The 12,921-nt window shown below is 37.1% G+C and overlaps 1 protein-coding gene across 3 annotated transcripts in view; it reads left to right on the top strand.

Annotated features, from left to right (window-relative positions):
• Positions 1 to 12,921, top strand: part of XRN2 (5'-3' exoribonuclease 2) — a 90,129-nt gene that overhangs the window by 22,706 nt on the left and 54,502 nt on the right. For 2 of the 3 annotated variants that reach the window (XM_003268245.4, XM_030825785.1), the window contains exons 2-13: positions 3,206 to 3,333; positions 3,417 to 3,528; positions 5,494 to 5,605; positions 7,429 to 7,487; positions 7,564 to 7,653; positions 8,575 to 8,647; positions 8,782 to 8,832; positions 9,294 to 9,451; positions 11,659 to 11,733; positions 11,819 to 11,952; positions 12,052 to 12,109; positions 12,193 to 12,300. In XM_003268245.4, coding sequence (XP_003268293.1) covers positions 3,206 to 3,333; positions 3,417 to 3,528; positions 5,494 to 5,605; positions 7,429 to 7,487; positions 7,564 to 7,653; positions 8,575 to 8,647; positions 8,782 to 8,832; positions 9,294 to 9,451; positions 11,659 to 11,733; positions 11,819 to 11,952; positions 12,052 to 12,109; positions 12,193 to 12,300 — 1,158 coding nt within the window. The remainder of the gene's footprint in view (positions 1 to 3,205; positions 3,334 to 3,416; positions 3,529 to 5,493; positions 5,606 to 7,428; positions 7,488 to 7,563; positions 7,654 to 8,574; positions 8,648 to 8,781; positions 8,833 to 9,293; positions 9,452 to 11,658; positions 11,734 to 11,818; positions 11,953 to 12,051; positions 12,110 to 12,192; positions 12,301 to 12,921) is intronic. The other variant, XM_030825786.1, reaches the window with a different exon arrangement.

Here is a 12,921-nt window from a genome sequence, read left to right as displayed (position 1 = left end):
AGTATTCCATGGTGTATATGTGCCACATTTTCTTAATCCAGTCTATTGTTGTTGGACATTTGGGTTGGTTCCAACTCTTTGCTATTGTGAATAGTGCCGCAATAAACATACGTATGCATGTGTCTTTATAGCAGCATGATTTATAGTCCTTTGGGTATATACCCAGTAATGGGATGGCTGGGTCAAATGGTGTTTCTAGTTCTAGATCCCTGAGGAATCGCCACACTGACTTCCACAATGGTTGAACTAGTTTACAGTCCCACCAACAGTGTAAAAGTGTTCCTATTTCTCCACATCCTCTCCAGCACCTGTTGTTTCCTGATTTTTTAATGATGGCCATTCTAACTGGTGTGAGATGGTATCTCACTGTGGTTTTGATTTGCATTTCTCTGATGGCCAGTGATGATGAGCATTTCTTCATGTGTTTTTTGGCTGCATAAATGTCTTCTTTTGAGAAGTGTCTGTTCATGTCCTTTGCCCACTTTTTGATGGGGTTGTTTGTTTTTTTCTTGTAAATTTGTTTGAGTTCATTGTAGATTCTGGATATTAGCCCTTTGTCAGATAAGTAGGTTGCAAAAATTTTCTCCCATTCTGTAGGTTGCCTGTTCACTCTGATGGTAGTTTCTTTTGCCGTGCAGAAGCTCTTTAGTTTAATTAGATCCCATTTGTCAATTTTGGCTTTTGTTGCCATTGCTTTTGGTGTTTTAGACATGAAGTCCTTGCCCACGCCTATGTCCTGAATGGTATTACCTAGGTTTTCTTGTAAGATTTTAATGGTTTTCACTTTTCAAAGGCAGATATTAGTTGTTGCAGCTGAGATCATATGGCCAGCAGGTCTGAAATATTTACTGATTGTTTTCCTAGGGGGCACAAAGAATGAGTTTTGATTTTCCTGAGTGTGGTGGGCCCTTGGACAGGATGAAGGTAGATGTGGACTTTGGGGTATAGAGGTTAGATGAAGAGGCAGAGAGCCTCTTGCCATCATAGAGCTTGTTTTAATTTTGGGGTCATCAAATTATCTTTTTCTATAGACTCCACCTCCCCCCCCAAGAATTGACCTGCTTTTTTCTTTACCGCTTATTGCACTCACTGTTCCTGATCAAGCCTTTTTTTCTTGATTCACAGCATGTATGTACAGAAGATTGTCTAATAGCTTCTTCTCTGTTCTGCCTTAAGTCCCTTTTGTTATTCTTTCCCTCCAATTCTAAATGCAACTTGAAACCCAGTTGCATTCCTGTGATTCCTTCTCAAAGATTGTCAGTATCCTGAAGTTGGTGTTTATCATTCCTTTGCTTTTCACCATGCTTTCATTGCATATGTATTCGTCCCTGAGCAATATTGAATGCTGTTTTATTTATTCATAACTTTCTTTAAGTGGTATACTGTATGTGTTCTTTTTTTTTTTTTTTTTTTTTGGGCTTAGCAGTATGTTTGTGACCATCTAGCTCTAGCTCTTCCAATCTCACTTGCATCTCACAAGTATATGGATGTTATATGAGTTTATTCTTTTCCTGATGGGCTTGTTTCCTTTCCTCTCAGTTGATCTGTTTACTTGTTTAAGAGATGAGATCTTACTCTGTCGCCCAGGCTGACGTACAGTGGTGTGATCGTAGCTCACCGCAGCCTTGAACTCCTGGCCTCAAGCAGTCCTCCCACCTCAGCCTCCGAAGTAGCTGAGACTACAGGCACATACCACCATACCTGATTTTAAATTTCTATTTCTAACAGCTTTATTGAGATATAATTTGTATATCATGAAATTGACCTGCTGAAAGTGTATGATTCAGTGGTTTTTAGTATATTTACGGAGCTGTGCAATCATCACTAGTATCTGATTTTAGAGGGTCTTCATTCTCAAAAGTAATTAGCAGTTGCTACCCATCTCCCTCCCCTGTCTCCACCCTCACCTGAAGCAACCATTAATCTACTTTTTATATTTGCAAACATGTCTATTTTAGACTTTTCATGTAAGTGGGATTGTATAGTACTTGGTACTTTATGACTGGCTTCTTTCACTTAACGTAATGTTTTTGAGCTTCATCCATGATGTATGTACATGATGGACTTTTAAATTGCTTACAGTTTTTGCTGTTACAAGTAATGTTTTTTATGTGTTTGAGGAACTGTTTTTTTTTTAAGTGACTTTTATTGTTAATAGATTACATCTCATAGTCTTAATCTCTTGCTGAGGCTCTGGAAGAGAAAAAAAACATAATTGAGTATCTCTGGCAGTGAGTAAGCCCTTACCTTTTGAAGAACTCAATGTAGCTGGGGTAGATTGACTAATTATAAAACAGTGGAAGTGCTACAAGTGAATAAGCAAAATTATGAGGACATTCAGAAGGAACAATTAATTTCTTGGGAGACATGTACAAGATGTTATAAAGTGAGTGACATTTGATTTGAGTGTAGACCCTGGAAATTAGTAATTTTTCAGGAAGTGGCTGTTGGCAAGGGAGGAAGAAGGCGTTCTGAAAGAAGCGTCATGTGACGGCATTGAGAGATCAAAAGGCATTTTCCAGAAACTTACAAGAGAGTGAGTGGGCCTCAACAACAGTATGGCAGGATAGGAGACTAGGAAGGCTCCAGGCTCATTGGTAAGCACCTGCCGTGAGAATCATTAGAAAAATTAGGTAAGATTAAGACGTACACTTTTATGTTTTAGAAAGAGACAATGCAGAAAGTGAGCTGACAGTGCAGAAAGTGAGATGTCAGAAAACTGACAATGCAAAAAGTGAGCTGGAGACCAGAGAGTCTAGAGGTGGGGCAGACTAGATGAAGGTTGTTGTGCTCTTTTAGGTTAAAGATGGTAACTTCTTGTTCATGGTGGTGGGAATGAAAGGAGATGAAGTAGGTAAGCATTTTTTATGTTACTTTGACAGGACTTACTGATGTGAGTGGTGAGGGAAATGAATTTTAAGATGACTCCCATGATTTCTCACTTGAACAACCTGAATGATTTGGGAATTTTCTAAACATCTCCTACATTGTCAAAAATAACTTGTGTTAGAAGCCATCCACTTCCTACAGATAAAATATCTGCTTCAGTTTGCTTTAAGGAATAAAATAACTTATTATAATTTAAAGGTTACTTGAAGTGTTTTATTTCCAGTTTAGAAATGAAACACAAGTTCATACTGAGCCTAGGATCTGTCATTTTTAGACTTGAACAATCAAACTACTATTAATTATCACTTCCTCATAGCCAAAAGAATGCAATGGTGTAAAGATTCCAGTTGATGCCAGTAAACCTAATCCAAATGATGTGGAGTTTGATAATCTGTATTTGGATATGAATGGAATCATCCATCCCTGTACTCATCCTGAAGACAAGTACGTAACCCATTTTTGTCACTGATATAGCAAATCACAGAGGAAACACTATATTATATTACATTGTTTGGTTGTCATTATAGACCAGCACCAAAAAATGAAGATGAAATGATGGTTGCAATTTTTGAGTACATTGACAGACTTTTCAGTATTGTAAGACCAAGACGACTTCTCTACATGGCAATAGATGGAGTGGTAAGTGCTAAAATAATTAACTTAGAAGCCTCCATTTTTGCTGTGTTACCAGTGTCTAGAATGAAAGTCAGCTAAATAATGAAAAATGTTGACAGTGATGAACTTGAGAAAGAAAGCCTCATCCTTCAGTCATTCATTCAGATTTTTGTGTGTGTGTGTGTGTGTTTTGTGCTTATTTTGTGCTCAGTACTGTGAAATACTGAGGATGTTGGCGACTGCCCTTGCTTTTGAACTTTTGGCTTACCGTCAGAGGGAAGGAGGCATAGATAAATGGGTGAGCTTAGTTATTTATAGGCATTATAAGTACTAGATAATACATGCAGGGTGTTGAGGGAAGAGGAAGTCAGTGCTACTAAGGAAGTTAGAATATAGAGAAGAGGTGACTTTTGTTCCATTTCTTTAACAATGAAAAATAATTGGGAGATTGGTGGGTGGTAGTGGGAGATGGATGGGACAGGGTTTGGGGAGGGAGGACCTTCCAGATTTCTCAAATGTGGCAGGTAAACACACTTTCCATGCCTTTGAGCACACTGACATGTTTTGGCAACTACAGGTGGTTTGAATTGAGAAGGGAAGTATAGCAAAAGCTTGAAAAAGCCTTACCATCTGGAGTTTGGATTGTATCCTATAGGCAACGAGTAGTCATGAAAATGATTTGAGAGGAGTAAGTTACTGACCTGTGATAATAATACCAAGTAGCTCCTTTTATAAATGACCAGCAAACTGTATCAGGGGGGTAAGGTAAGATATAACTCTAAATTTATTTAGCTATGTGCAAGTAGATTCTTTTAATTTTAGTGCATCCTAGCGGCTAATGGAATGATTTTGGAAATCCAGAGAACTTTGAAACCAAGAAGATTAACTTTTCCGTGACATTCGTCTTACTCAGTGAAAAACCTTAGCTACCAGGTGATAACTTGCTAAGTTGCAGTTAGAATGGAGTAAAGAGTAAAAAGAAAAGGAATATGTCTTGTTTAGAGCACATTTCAGTTTATATTCAGCTAATTTTTTTTGAAGAAATCTTTAGCTTTACTCCAGTGTGTTCTTTCTGCTACATCAAGTATAAAATATGTACACATTTATATGCATATGTGTATGTACATATTTATACACACATTTTTTTGTTTATATATAAACGTAGATACAGAACTTTGTACTTGAGAGGACTACATTAGATGGTCTCATTCTACAGAAAAGGGAATTGTTTAAAGAGAATATTAAATAACTTACATTTAGTTGTAAACAAGATATTTCACAGTTTCTTCCCACCCCAAAACTCAGTTCAGTAACTTCCAAAATCTTACAATCTAGTTCACTTTATTTGGGCTTTTCCAGTGAAATTGCATTTGGTTAGAGTGATTTAAAAGTACTTCTGGTTAAAACATTATTTCTTTTCTAACTGCTATGCCTTATTGAAAAGACAGAGTAATAATTATAAACCTTATTGTGGGAAATAGAAGCGCACCAAGATTCTTCACATAAAGAAATAGTGTTCTGTTGCTTTTATGAGACATTGTGGATCCCATTTGGAGACCATTATTCCTTTTAGGTGTGGACATAGAGAAGGTCTTCCTGATCTTAGTTCAGTAGTAACTACTCATCAAATGCTGGCTGGGTCTTTTGAGTAAAGTGAGCTTTCTTTCTTGGGTGCCCTGAATCAAGCACCCTAACCGAGGGGAACTGGTGTTAGACTGGAGGACTTGCAGTATAAGTGCTAGGGCTTCATAGGATGTTTGTCCATTTGACATGGCACTCATTCACCTGATTGAGCTCAGCTTTTAGGTTCTCGGTCCAAATTTAAGTTCTCAGGATCTGGTATCTGTCATGAAAGGATTATTAGACACATTACTTACCTTTCTTCCATTTTAGTATACTACTTTTATAAGAACAACTGATTCAAAATAATGTACAGATTTATTTGTGAATATTTTGATTAGTATTATGGAATATGAAATACATTTTCAGGCACCACGTGCTAAAATGAACCAGCAGCGTTCAAGGAGGTTCAGGGCATCAAAAGAAGGAATGGAAGCAGCAGTCGAGAAGCAGCGAGTCAGGGAAGAAATATTGGCAAAAGGTAAAGAATATGCATCTTGAAGTTGGATTTTTTTATAAGATGTATGCAGAATGAGGGGGTAGTGGCAACTTTTTCTTACAAATAGGCAAGTTTTTAATTTAATAAGGATCCCAGACTATCCAGTGTTCACTGTTGAGGAAAAGTAGTTCATGAAATCTACCAATAGGCTTAATAGGCTTGTTTATTTTCAAACTCTCCAGTGAAAGGGAGCCTTGGGAATAGGGAATTCTGGTGGAGAGTGCAAATTGTCAACTCCTCTCAGGGCCAGTGCAGCTCCTTAACAAACTTTTATATCTCTGTAGAATAGAAATATAGTAAGTACTTTTTACTACTTTTCTCTGTGGTGGCTGTCAGAAGGCTATAGTGCTGTTAACATTTTCCTCAAATCAGCTTTGGTTTGCTTGCTTTTTGAAACTCAGAGGTCTATCTGAGGAAGCCAGAGGTGATTCGATCCACATTTACAGGCTGTTGCCAAGTCATTTTCATACTTTCAATGTAGGTTGATGGAGCAGGCACAGTACTTAGGGTTCCTTCAAGTTTGGAGGGGTTGGGGTGGGATTTCTTCATTTTTGCAGTTCCCCAAAGCCTTAAAATTCCTGGTGGCTACATGGGTAGGAACTGACTAAGCCTCAGAGAAAAGGAAGATCAGGGAGTGTTGATGCCAGTTGGGACTGGTTCTCTCCTACCACACCTGTGTGTGAGGTAGGGTATGGTTGTAGCAGGTTTGTTTGGTGTTCTGCTCCTTAAGGGGGTATAATAGACCAGAAAAGCCACAGTGTCTTGGCTCCAGATAATTGCACTCTGCAGTTGAAAAAGGATGCCATAGTATAGTCAGCTCAGGCCTGCAATTACAATAAATTTTATATTAGTTTAATTTTGCTGGAAGTGTACAAGTATATAGTTCCTTTAGCTGCAACTTGTAATTAAGACTCTAAAACCTGTTTGTATTTGTAACAATGTTTCTGATTTTAAGAATGTCTTTTTTTTGAAGATATGATGAAATATATGTTTCTTGAGAAGCAGCTAATAGTGATACAGAGGAAAAAACAGGATTTTTATATTCCTCTACCTGATAATTGTATTTCTTATCCTGTAAAGCTGTGATGAACTCGGCATTTTAAATTTCACTTTTCTTAGGCACCTTTATTTTAGGAACTGTTATCAAAAATATGGCCTCTATCTGGTGTATATATGTGTGTGTGTGTGTATGTGTGTGTGTGTGTGTGTGTGTGTGTGTTCTCTTACAGAGAGAAGAACTTCATAATTTTTATGTAACAATATAATACCTTTTGTGTACCATATATTGTTTTACAGTCTTATTAAAACATAATTTAAAAGGCTGAGCGCGATGACTCACCCCTGTAATCCCAGCATTTTGGGAGGCCGAGGAGGGCAGATGACTGGAGGTCAGGAGTTCGAGACCAGCCTGGCCAACACAATGAAACCCCGTCTCTACTAAAAATACAAAAATTAGCCAGGCGTGGTGGCAGGCGCCTGTAATCCTAGCTTCTCAGGAGGCTGAGACAGGAGAATCGCTTGAACCCCAGAAGGCAAAGGTTGCAGTGAGCCGAGATTGCACCACTGCACTTCAGCCTGGGTGACAGAATGAGACTCTGTCTCAAATAATAATAATAATAATAATAATAATTTAAATTTGAGAGATGGAATCTTATTTTCTTCCCAGTGAGGGAACATTGTTCCTTGGATGACAAGGCTTCACTTTCTTTTGTATTTGAACTTTTTGTTTTTGTTGTTCTGGCTTAATATTGAGTAATTTATCTCACTTTTTATGGGGAGAACAAAACGTTGCCTCTTTTCTCTAGGTGGCTTTCTTCCTCCAGAAGAAATAAAAGAAAGATTTGACAGCAACTGTATTACACCAGTAAGTAGTCTCATATTTTGCTAGCTATTGCTAACTCTTAAATGATAGGTTAATTTATTTCTTTCTATCATTTTAGGGAACTGAATTCATGGACAATCTTGCTAAATGCCTTCGCTATTACATAGCTGATCGTTTAAATAATGACCCTGGGTGGAAAAATTTGACAGTAAGTTTCACATTTTGATACTTCAGAAAGATTAGGGTGATCATTTGAGGCTGTACTTTGATATGACTGACATTATCCTTCTGCCCTGCCCCATAAAATGCTAGTTGACTGTTGGAGGAAAGAAAAGCTTCCAGGGTTATTGGAGATGGGGTATCCTTGCATGGTTAGGTTTTAGATAACTGAATTTTCTCTTAAAGCCAATTTTGTCCTCTTACCATCACTACGAAGCCATAAAATGGGATTCATAATTTAAAAAATATATATAGGAAAGTAATTTTTAAATGGAAATTTCCATTATTACATATCAAAATACAGCAAGATTAGTGTTGTGGGGCTGCCTTAAATGGCTATGTTCCCAAATATTTAAATAATATTTAAATGAACTTGTTTGTAATTTTAGGTTCATAAGCTGGCTTCCCTATTAATGAGAAATGTTCAATTATATTTAATAGGTATCTGTTATTGATTATTCTTGGGGCATATATGGTTCAGCACTGTATCCTTGCATAGTAGTGAAAATAGGAACTTGTGAATGATCAGTTTTTCTGATGGCTAGGTCTGACCCAGACATTTCATTCCTTTCCATTCCATGTAGTAAGTTAATCAATGAAGTAGTTTTGGTGCCTCACATACACACACACACACCCCTACTTTATTCAGAAAATTTTCATTGAAGTAGTTTTGGTGTTACACACACACACACACACACACCCCTACTTTATTCAGAAAATTTTCAGTGAAGTAGTTTTGGTGTTTTTCTCTCTCTCTCTCTCACACACACACACACACACACACACCCCTTGTTCAGAAAATTTTCCCGTTAACACTTATCTCAGTTTTTCTTGAGACACATAATTCTTTTGATTTTTGTGCCTATAGAAAATTGGGGATAAGCTGAAAGTGTTAAAAATTTTTTTATAGGTTATTTTATCTGATGCTAGTGCTCCTGGTGAAGGAGAACATAAAATCATGGATTACATTAGAAGGCAAAGAGGTAAAGCTTACTTACCAATATTTGATTATATGTTCTATTTTTAAAAAGCCATTGAATAGAAAATATTTGGTATGAAGTGATATTCTTGTGGAATATAATATATTAATGTAAATACATGTTTCTTTCTTGTTTAGCCCAGCCTAACCATGACCCAAATACTCATCATTGTTTATGTGGAGCAGATGGTAAGTTTCTTCTTTGGGATTTGCTTCTCTTGGATTAAACCATATCAAGTTGATGGGTTGGTGTGCAGTAATGGATTATTCATGGTTACCCGGAAGTTCCAAAATGCCTTGGTTATTTTATGTTCGACCGGGAGCTAGTATTGAGTTGCTGTTTAATCTGTGATCAATGATCTTTAATTTCTTTTCTTCTTTCTTACATTTTTCAACCTTTTAACTCCCCATACCTTTAAAATGGAGAATTTACGAAGTGTTTAATCCTTAGTGGCATTCTGTGTTGTAGGTCCATGTATCTAGAGGACTTCCTGTTAACTGGGAACTGCCAGGAAGTGTCAGGCTTTGGGGCTTTGCTGCTCATTTGGGTGCTCATTTGGGCTTTTCTTTGTGTTGGCATCTCATAGTAGTTTATGGTAAGACTTTTCTCAGAATACTCACTGTTCAGTGTTTTTCTCGTTGATTGATAGCTGATCTCATTATGCTTGGCCTTGCCACACATGAACCCAACTTTACCATTATTAGAGAAGAATTCAAACCAAACAAGCCCAAACCATGTGGTCTTTGTAATCAGTTTGGACATGAGGTCAAAGATTGTGAAGGTTTGCCAAGAGAAAAGAAGGGAAAGGTAAGAACTTTGAGATGGTAGTTGCCTCATTAAAAAAAAAAAAAATCTATTGTAAAATGTATATGACATAAAATATCATTTCAGCCATTTTAAAGTATACAATTAAATAGCATTAAATATCTGACTTACATTGTTTTCAAAATGGATGAAGAGAAGATTGTGGTTGATTAGTTTTTTATGTGCTTGTTCTGTTACCGTTACCCTTCACAGAGATGTATCTTTTCTTTTTTTTTCTTTTGAGACAGTCTAGACAGAGACGTATCTTTTAAAGTACTTTAAAATAAACCTGCATTCAAAAACATGCACACACTCATCCTTTCTACTTAGCACTTTTTCTGATATTGCCTATATCTACACGAGGCTTAGTTCCCATAGATAATAATGCCCATAGCTTGTAATTTGTTTGTGGAAGTTATTTGTTTGAAATACTCTTCTTAAACGGAACTACAACTTCTTGAGACTTTTAAGTTATTCCCACTTTTTATGTATTTTAGGTTCACTTGGTTATGTCCAGTCCCCTTTAAAGGGGCTTCTGTTTCAATAATACAGCGCCTCTTGAGTCATATACTTTATGAGGGGAGAAAAAGAATATGGTGCCTCTTTCTTTTTTTTTTTTTTTTTTTTTTTTTGTCCCATGGTTGTGCTTTATTTAAGAAGTATACTGTTATACAAGGGTATATTTTTTTTTTTTTTTTTAACATATGTATCCATGTGCCATGTTGATTTCCTGCACCCATTAACTCGTCATTTAGCATTAGGTGTATCTCCTAATGCTGTCCCTCCCCCCACCCCACAACAGTCCCCGGAGTGTGATGTTCCCCTTCCTGTGTCCATGAGTTCTCATTGTTCAATTCCCACCTATGAGTGAGAACATGTGGTGTTTGGTTTTTTGTCCTTGCGATAGTTTACTGAGAATGATGTTTTCCAGTTTCATCCATGTCCCTACAAAGGACACAAACTCATCATTTTTTATGGCTGCATAGTATTCCATGGTGTATATGTATATGTGCCACATTTTCTTAATCCAGTCTATTGTTGTTGGACATTTGGGTTGGTTCCAACTCTTTGCTATTGTGAATAGTGCCGCAATAAACATACGTGTGCATGTGTCTTTATAGCAGCATGATTTATAGTCCTTTGGGTATATACCCAGTAATGGGATGGCTGGGTCAAATGGTATTTCTAGTTCTAGATCCCTGAGGAATCGCCACACTGACTTCCACAATGGTTGAACTAGTTTACAGTCCCACCAACAGTGTAAAAGTGTTCCTATTTCTCCGCGTCCTCTCCAGCACCTGTTGTTTCCTGATTTTTTAATGATGGCCATTCTAACTGGTGTGAGATGGTATCTCACTGTGGTTTTGATTTGCATTTCTCTGATGGCCAGTGATGATGAGCATTTCTTCATGTGTTTTTTGGCTGCATAAGTGTCTTCTTTTGAGAAGTGTCTGTTAATGTCCTTCACCCACTTTTTGATGGGGTTGTTTGTTTTTTTCTTGTAAATTTGTTTGAGTTCATTGTAGAATCTGGATATTAGCCCTTTGTCAGATGAGTAGGTTGCAAAAATTTTCTCCCATTCTGTAGGTTGCCTGTTCACTCTGATGGTAGTTTCTTTTGCCGTGCAGAAGCTCTTTAGTTTAATGAGATCTATGGTGCCTCTTTCAAAGACATCGTTAAGTGAAAAAAGAGATGTAGTGTATTATTTCAGATATGTAATACAATAAAGACAGTATACATGTATCTATGTACATATTTCAGATATGTAATACAATAAAGACAGTATACATGTATCTATGCACATCTGTTCACAACTGGAAGGGGTAATCGTTGGTTGGGTCTAGGTCATCAGTTGGCAAACTTCAGTCCTCCAGGTTTGGCCTGTGAGCTATGTTTTTTACATTTTTAAAGTGTTGTTAAAAACAAAATAAAAAATGAAAGACTATTAAACAGAGATCATATATGTCCCCCAATAGCCAAAATAATGTACTGTCTGGCCCTTTGCAGAAAATGTTTGCTGACCCCTGGTCTAGACGTGGTTGATTTTATGGGTAATTTTTATTTTAAAATGGGTTGGTGAGCTTTTAAAAATTAAATACTTGTGATATTAAAGTGGATTGTGCGTTAGAAAAAGCCTTAAAATTTGCTTGGTTGGAAAAAATTACTGGACGTAGAGTAGACTTCTTTCATCTTCATTCCTGTTCTTACAGCACGATGAACTTGCCGATAGTCTTCCTTGTGCAGAAGGAGAGTTTATCTTCCTTCGGCTTAATGTTCTTCGTGAGGTATGTAGCAATAATCATTGAAGTCAGCACTCTAAAGCAGGGTGCCTTTGATAGCTGTAATGGCAACATTCCTTTTTGGTTGTAGTATTTGGAAAGAGAACTCACGATGGCCAGCCTACCGTTCACATTTGATGTTGAGAGGAGCATTGATGACTGGGTTTTCATGTGCTTCTTTGTGGGAAATGACTTCCTCCCTCATTTGCCGTCGTTAGAGATTAGGTACGTGCATTTGGGTAGCTTTTCAAACTACTGTTTTAGGCTTCTTGACTTTACTGTGCCTACTGGTCCTAATGCATAATGTTTGTCTCTTGCTGACAGGGAAAATGCAATTGACCGTTTGGTTAACATATACAAAAATGTGGTACACAAAACTGGGGTAAGTTCATTCTTCAATGATTTCAAAACAGAAATATTTGCTTTAATAAGAAGATCATTTTACATGTATTTTATCACTTACAGGGTTACCTTACAGAAAGTGGTTATGTCAATCTGCAAAGAGTACAGATGATCATGTTAGCAGTTGGTGAAGTTGAGGATAGCATTTTTAAAAAGAGAAAGGATGATGAGGTAAAGTGTTTCTATTGCAGTAGCTAAAATTACTCCTGTCTCTAATAGGCTATGATGATCCTGTGATTATTTTTAATCTCTTTGAATGTGTTTTTATATCATTATGGTGTGTCAACACTAATGTAATCATGAGTGGTCAGTTCTTTGATTATTTTATAAAGGTTGTGCTGCTTGCTCTGTGGAACTATGTATTGTACCCTGTTTGAGTTGCACTGTAATGCTTTTTCTGTCTTCATAATCTGAATATAAATCCAAACACATTTCTAATCAATAGGATTTGAAATGCGGGTACCAAGGCTGGAAGACTATTGGGATTGAACTAGTGGCTGTTATGTTTTGAAGGCAGGAAGACAGGTTAAGAAGAATTGATAATGTAGGGAGTGTGGGTTGGATTATATCAGCCAGGGCAGAGGGTTGGGAGAATGTAGGATCTGTGGAGAGCTGCATCTCTTAAGAAATTGAAACACAAGAAGGAAATAAAATAACAAAGCATTTGAAAATTGCATATTATGGATGAGTGCTTACATGAAAAGTCTAGGTTCTGGCTTGGGCAGTTAGGAATTTGCTGGTGCCACTTACTAAGATGCAAGCACTAGGGGTGGAATGGGTTGGGGTGGGGAC

Source organism: Nomascus leucogenys, chromosome 13 (genome assembly GCF_006542625.1).
Source record: "Nomascus leucogenys isolate Asia chromosome 13, Asia_NLE_v1, whole genome shotgun sequence".
NCBI classification, from domain to species: domain Eukaryota; kingdom Metazoa; phylum Chordata; class Mammalia; order Primates; family Hylobatidae; genus Nomascus; species Nomascus leucogenys.
This window is presented reverse-complemented; position numbering and strand designations above follow the sequence as displayed.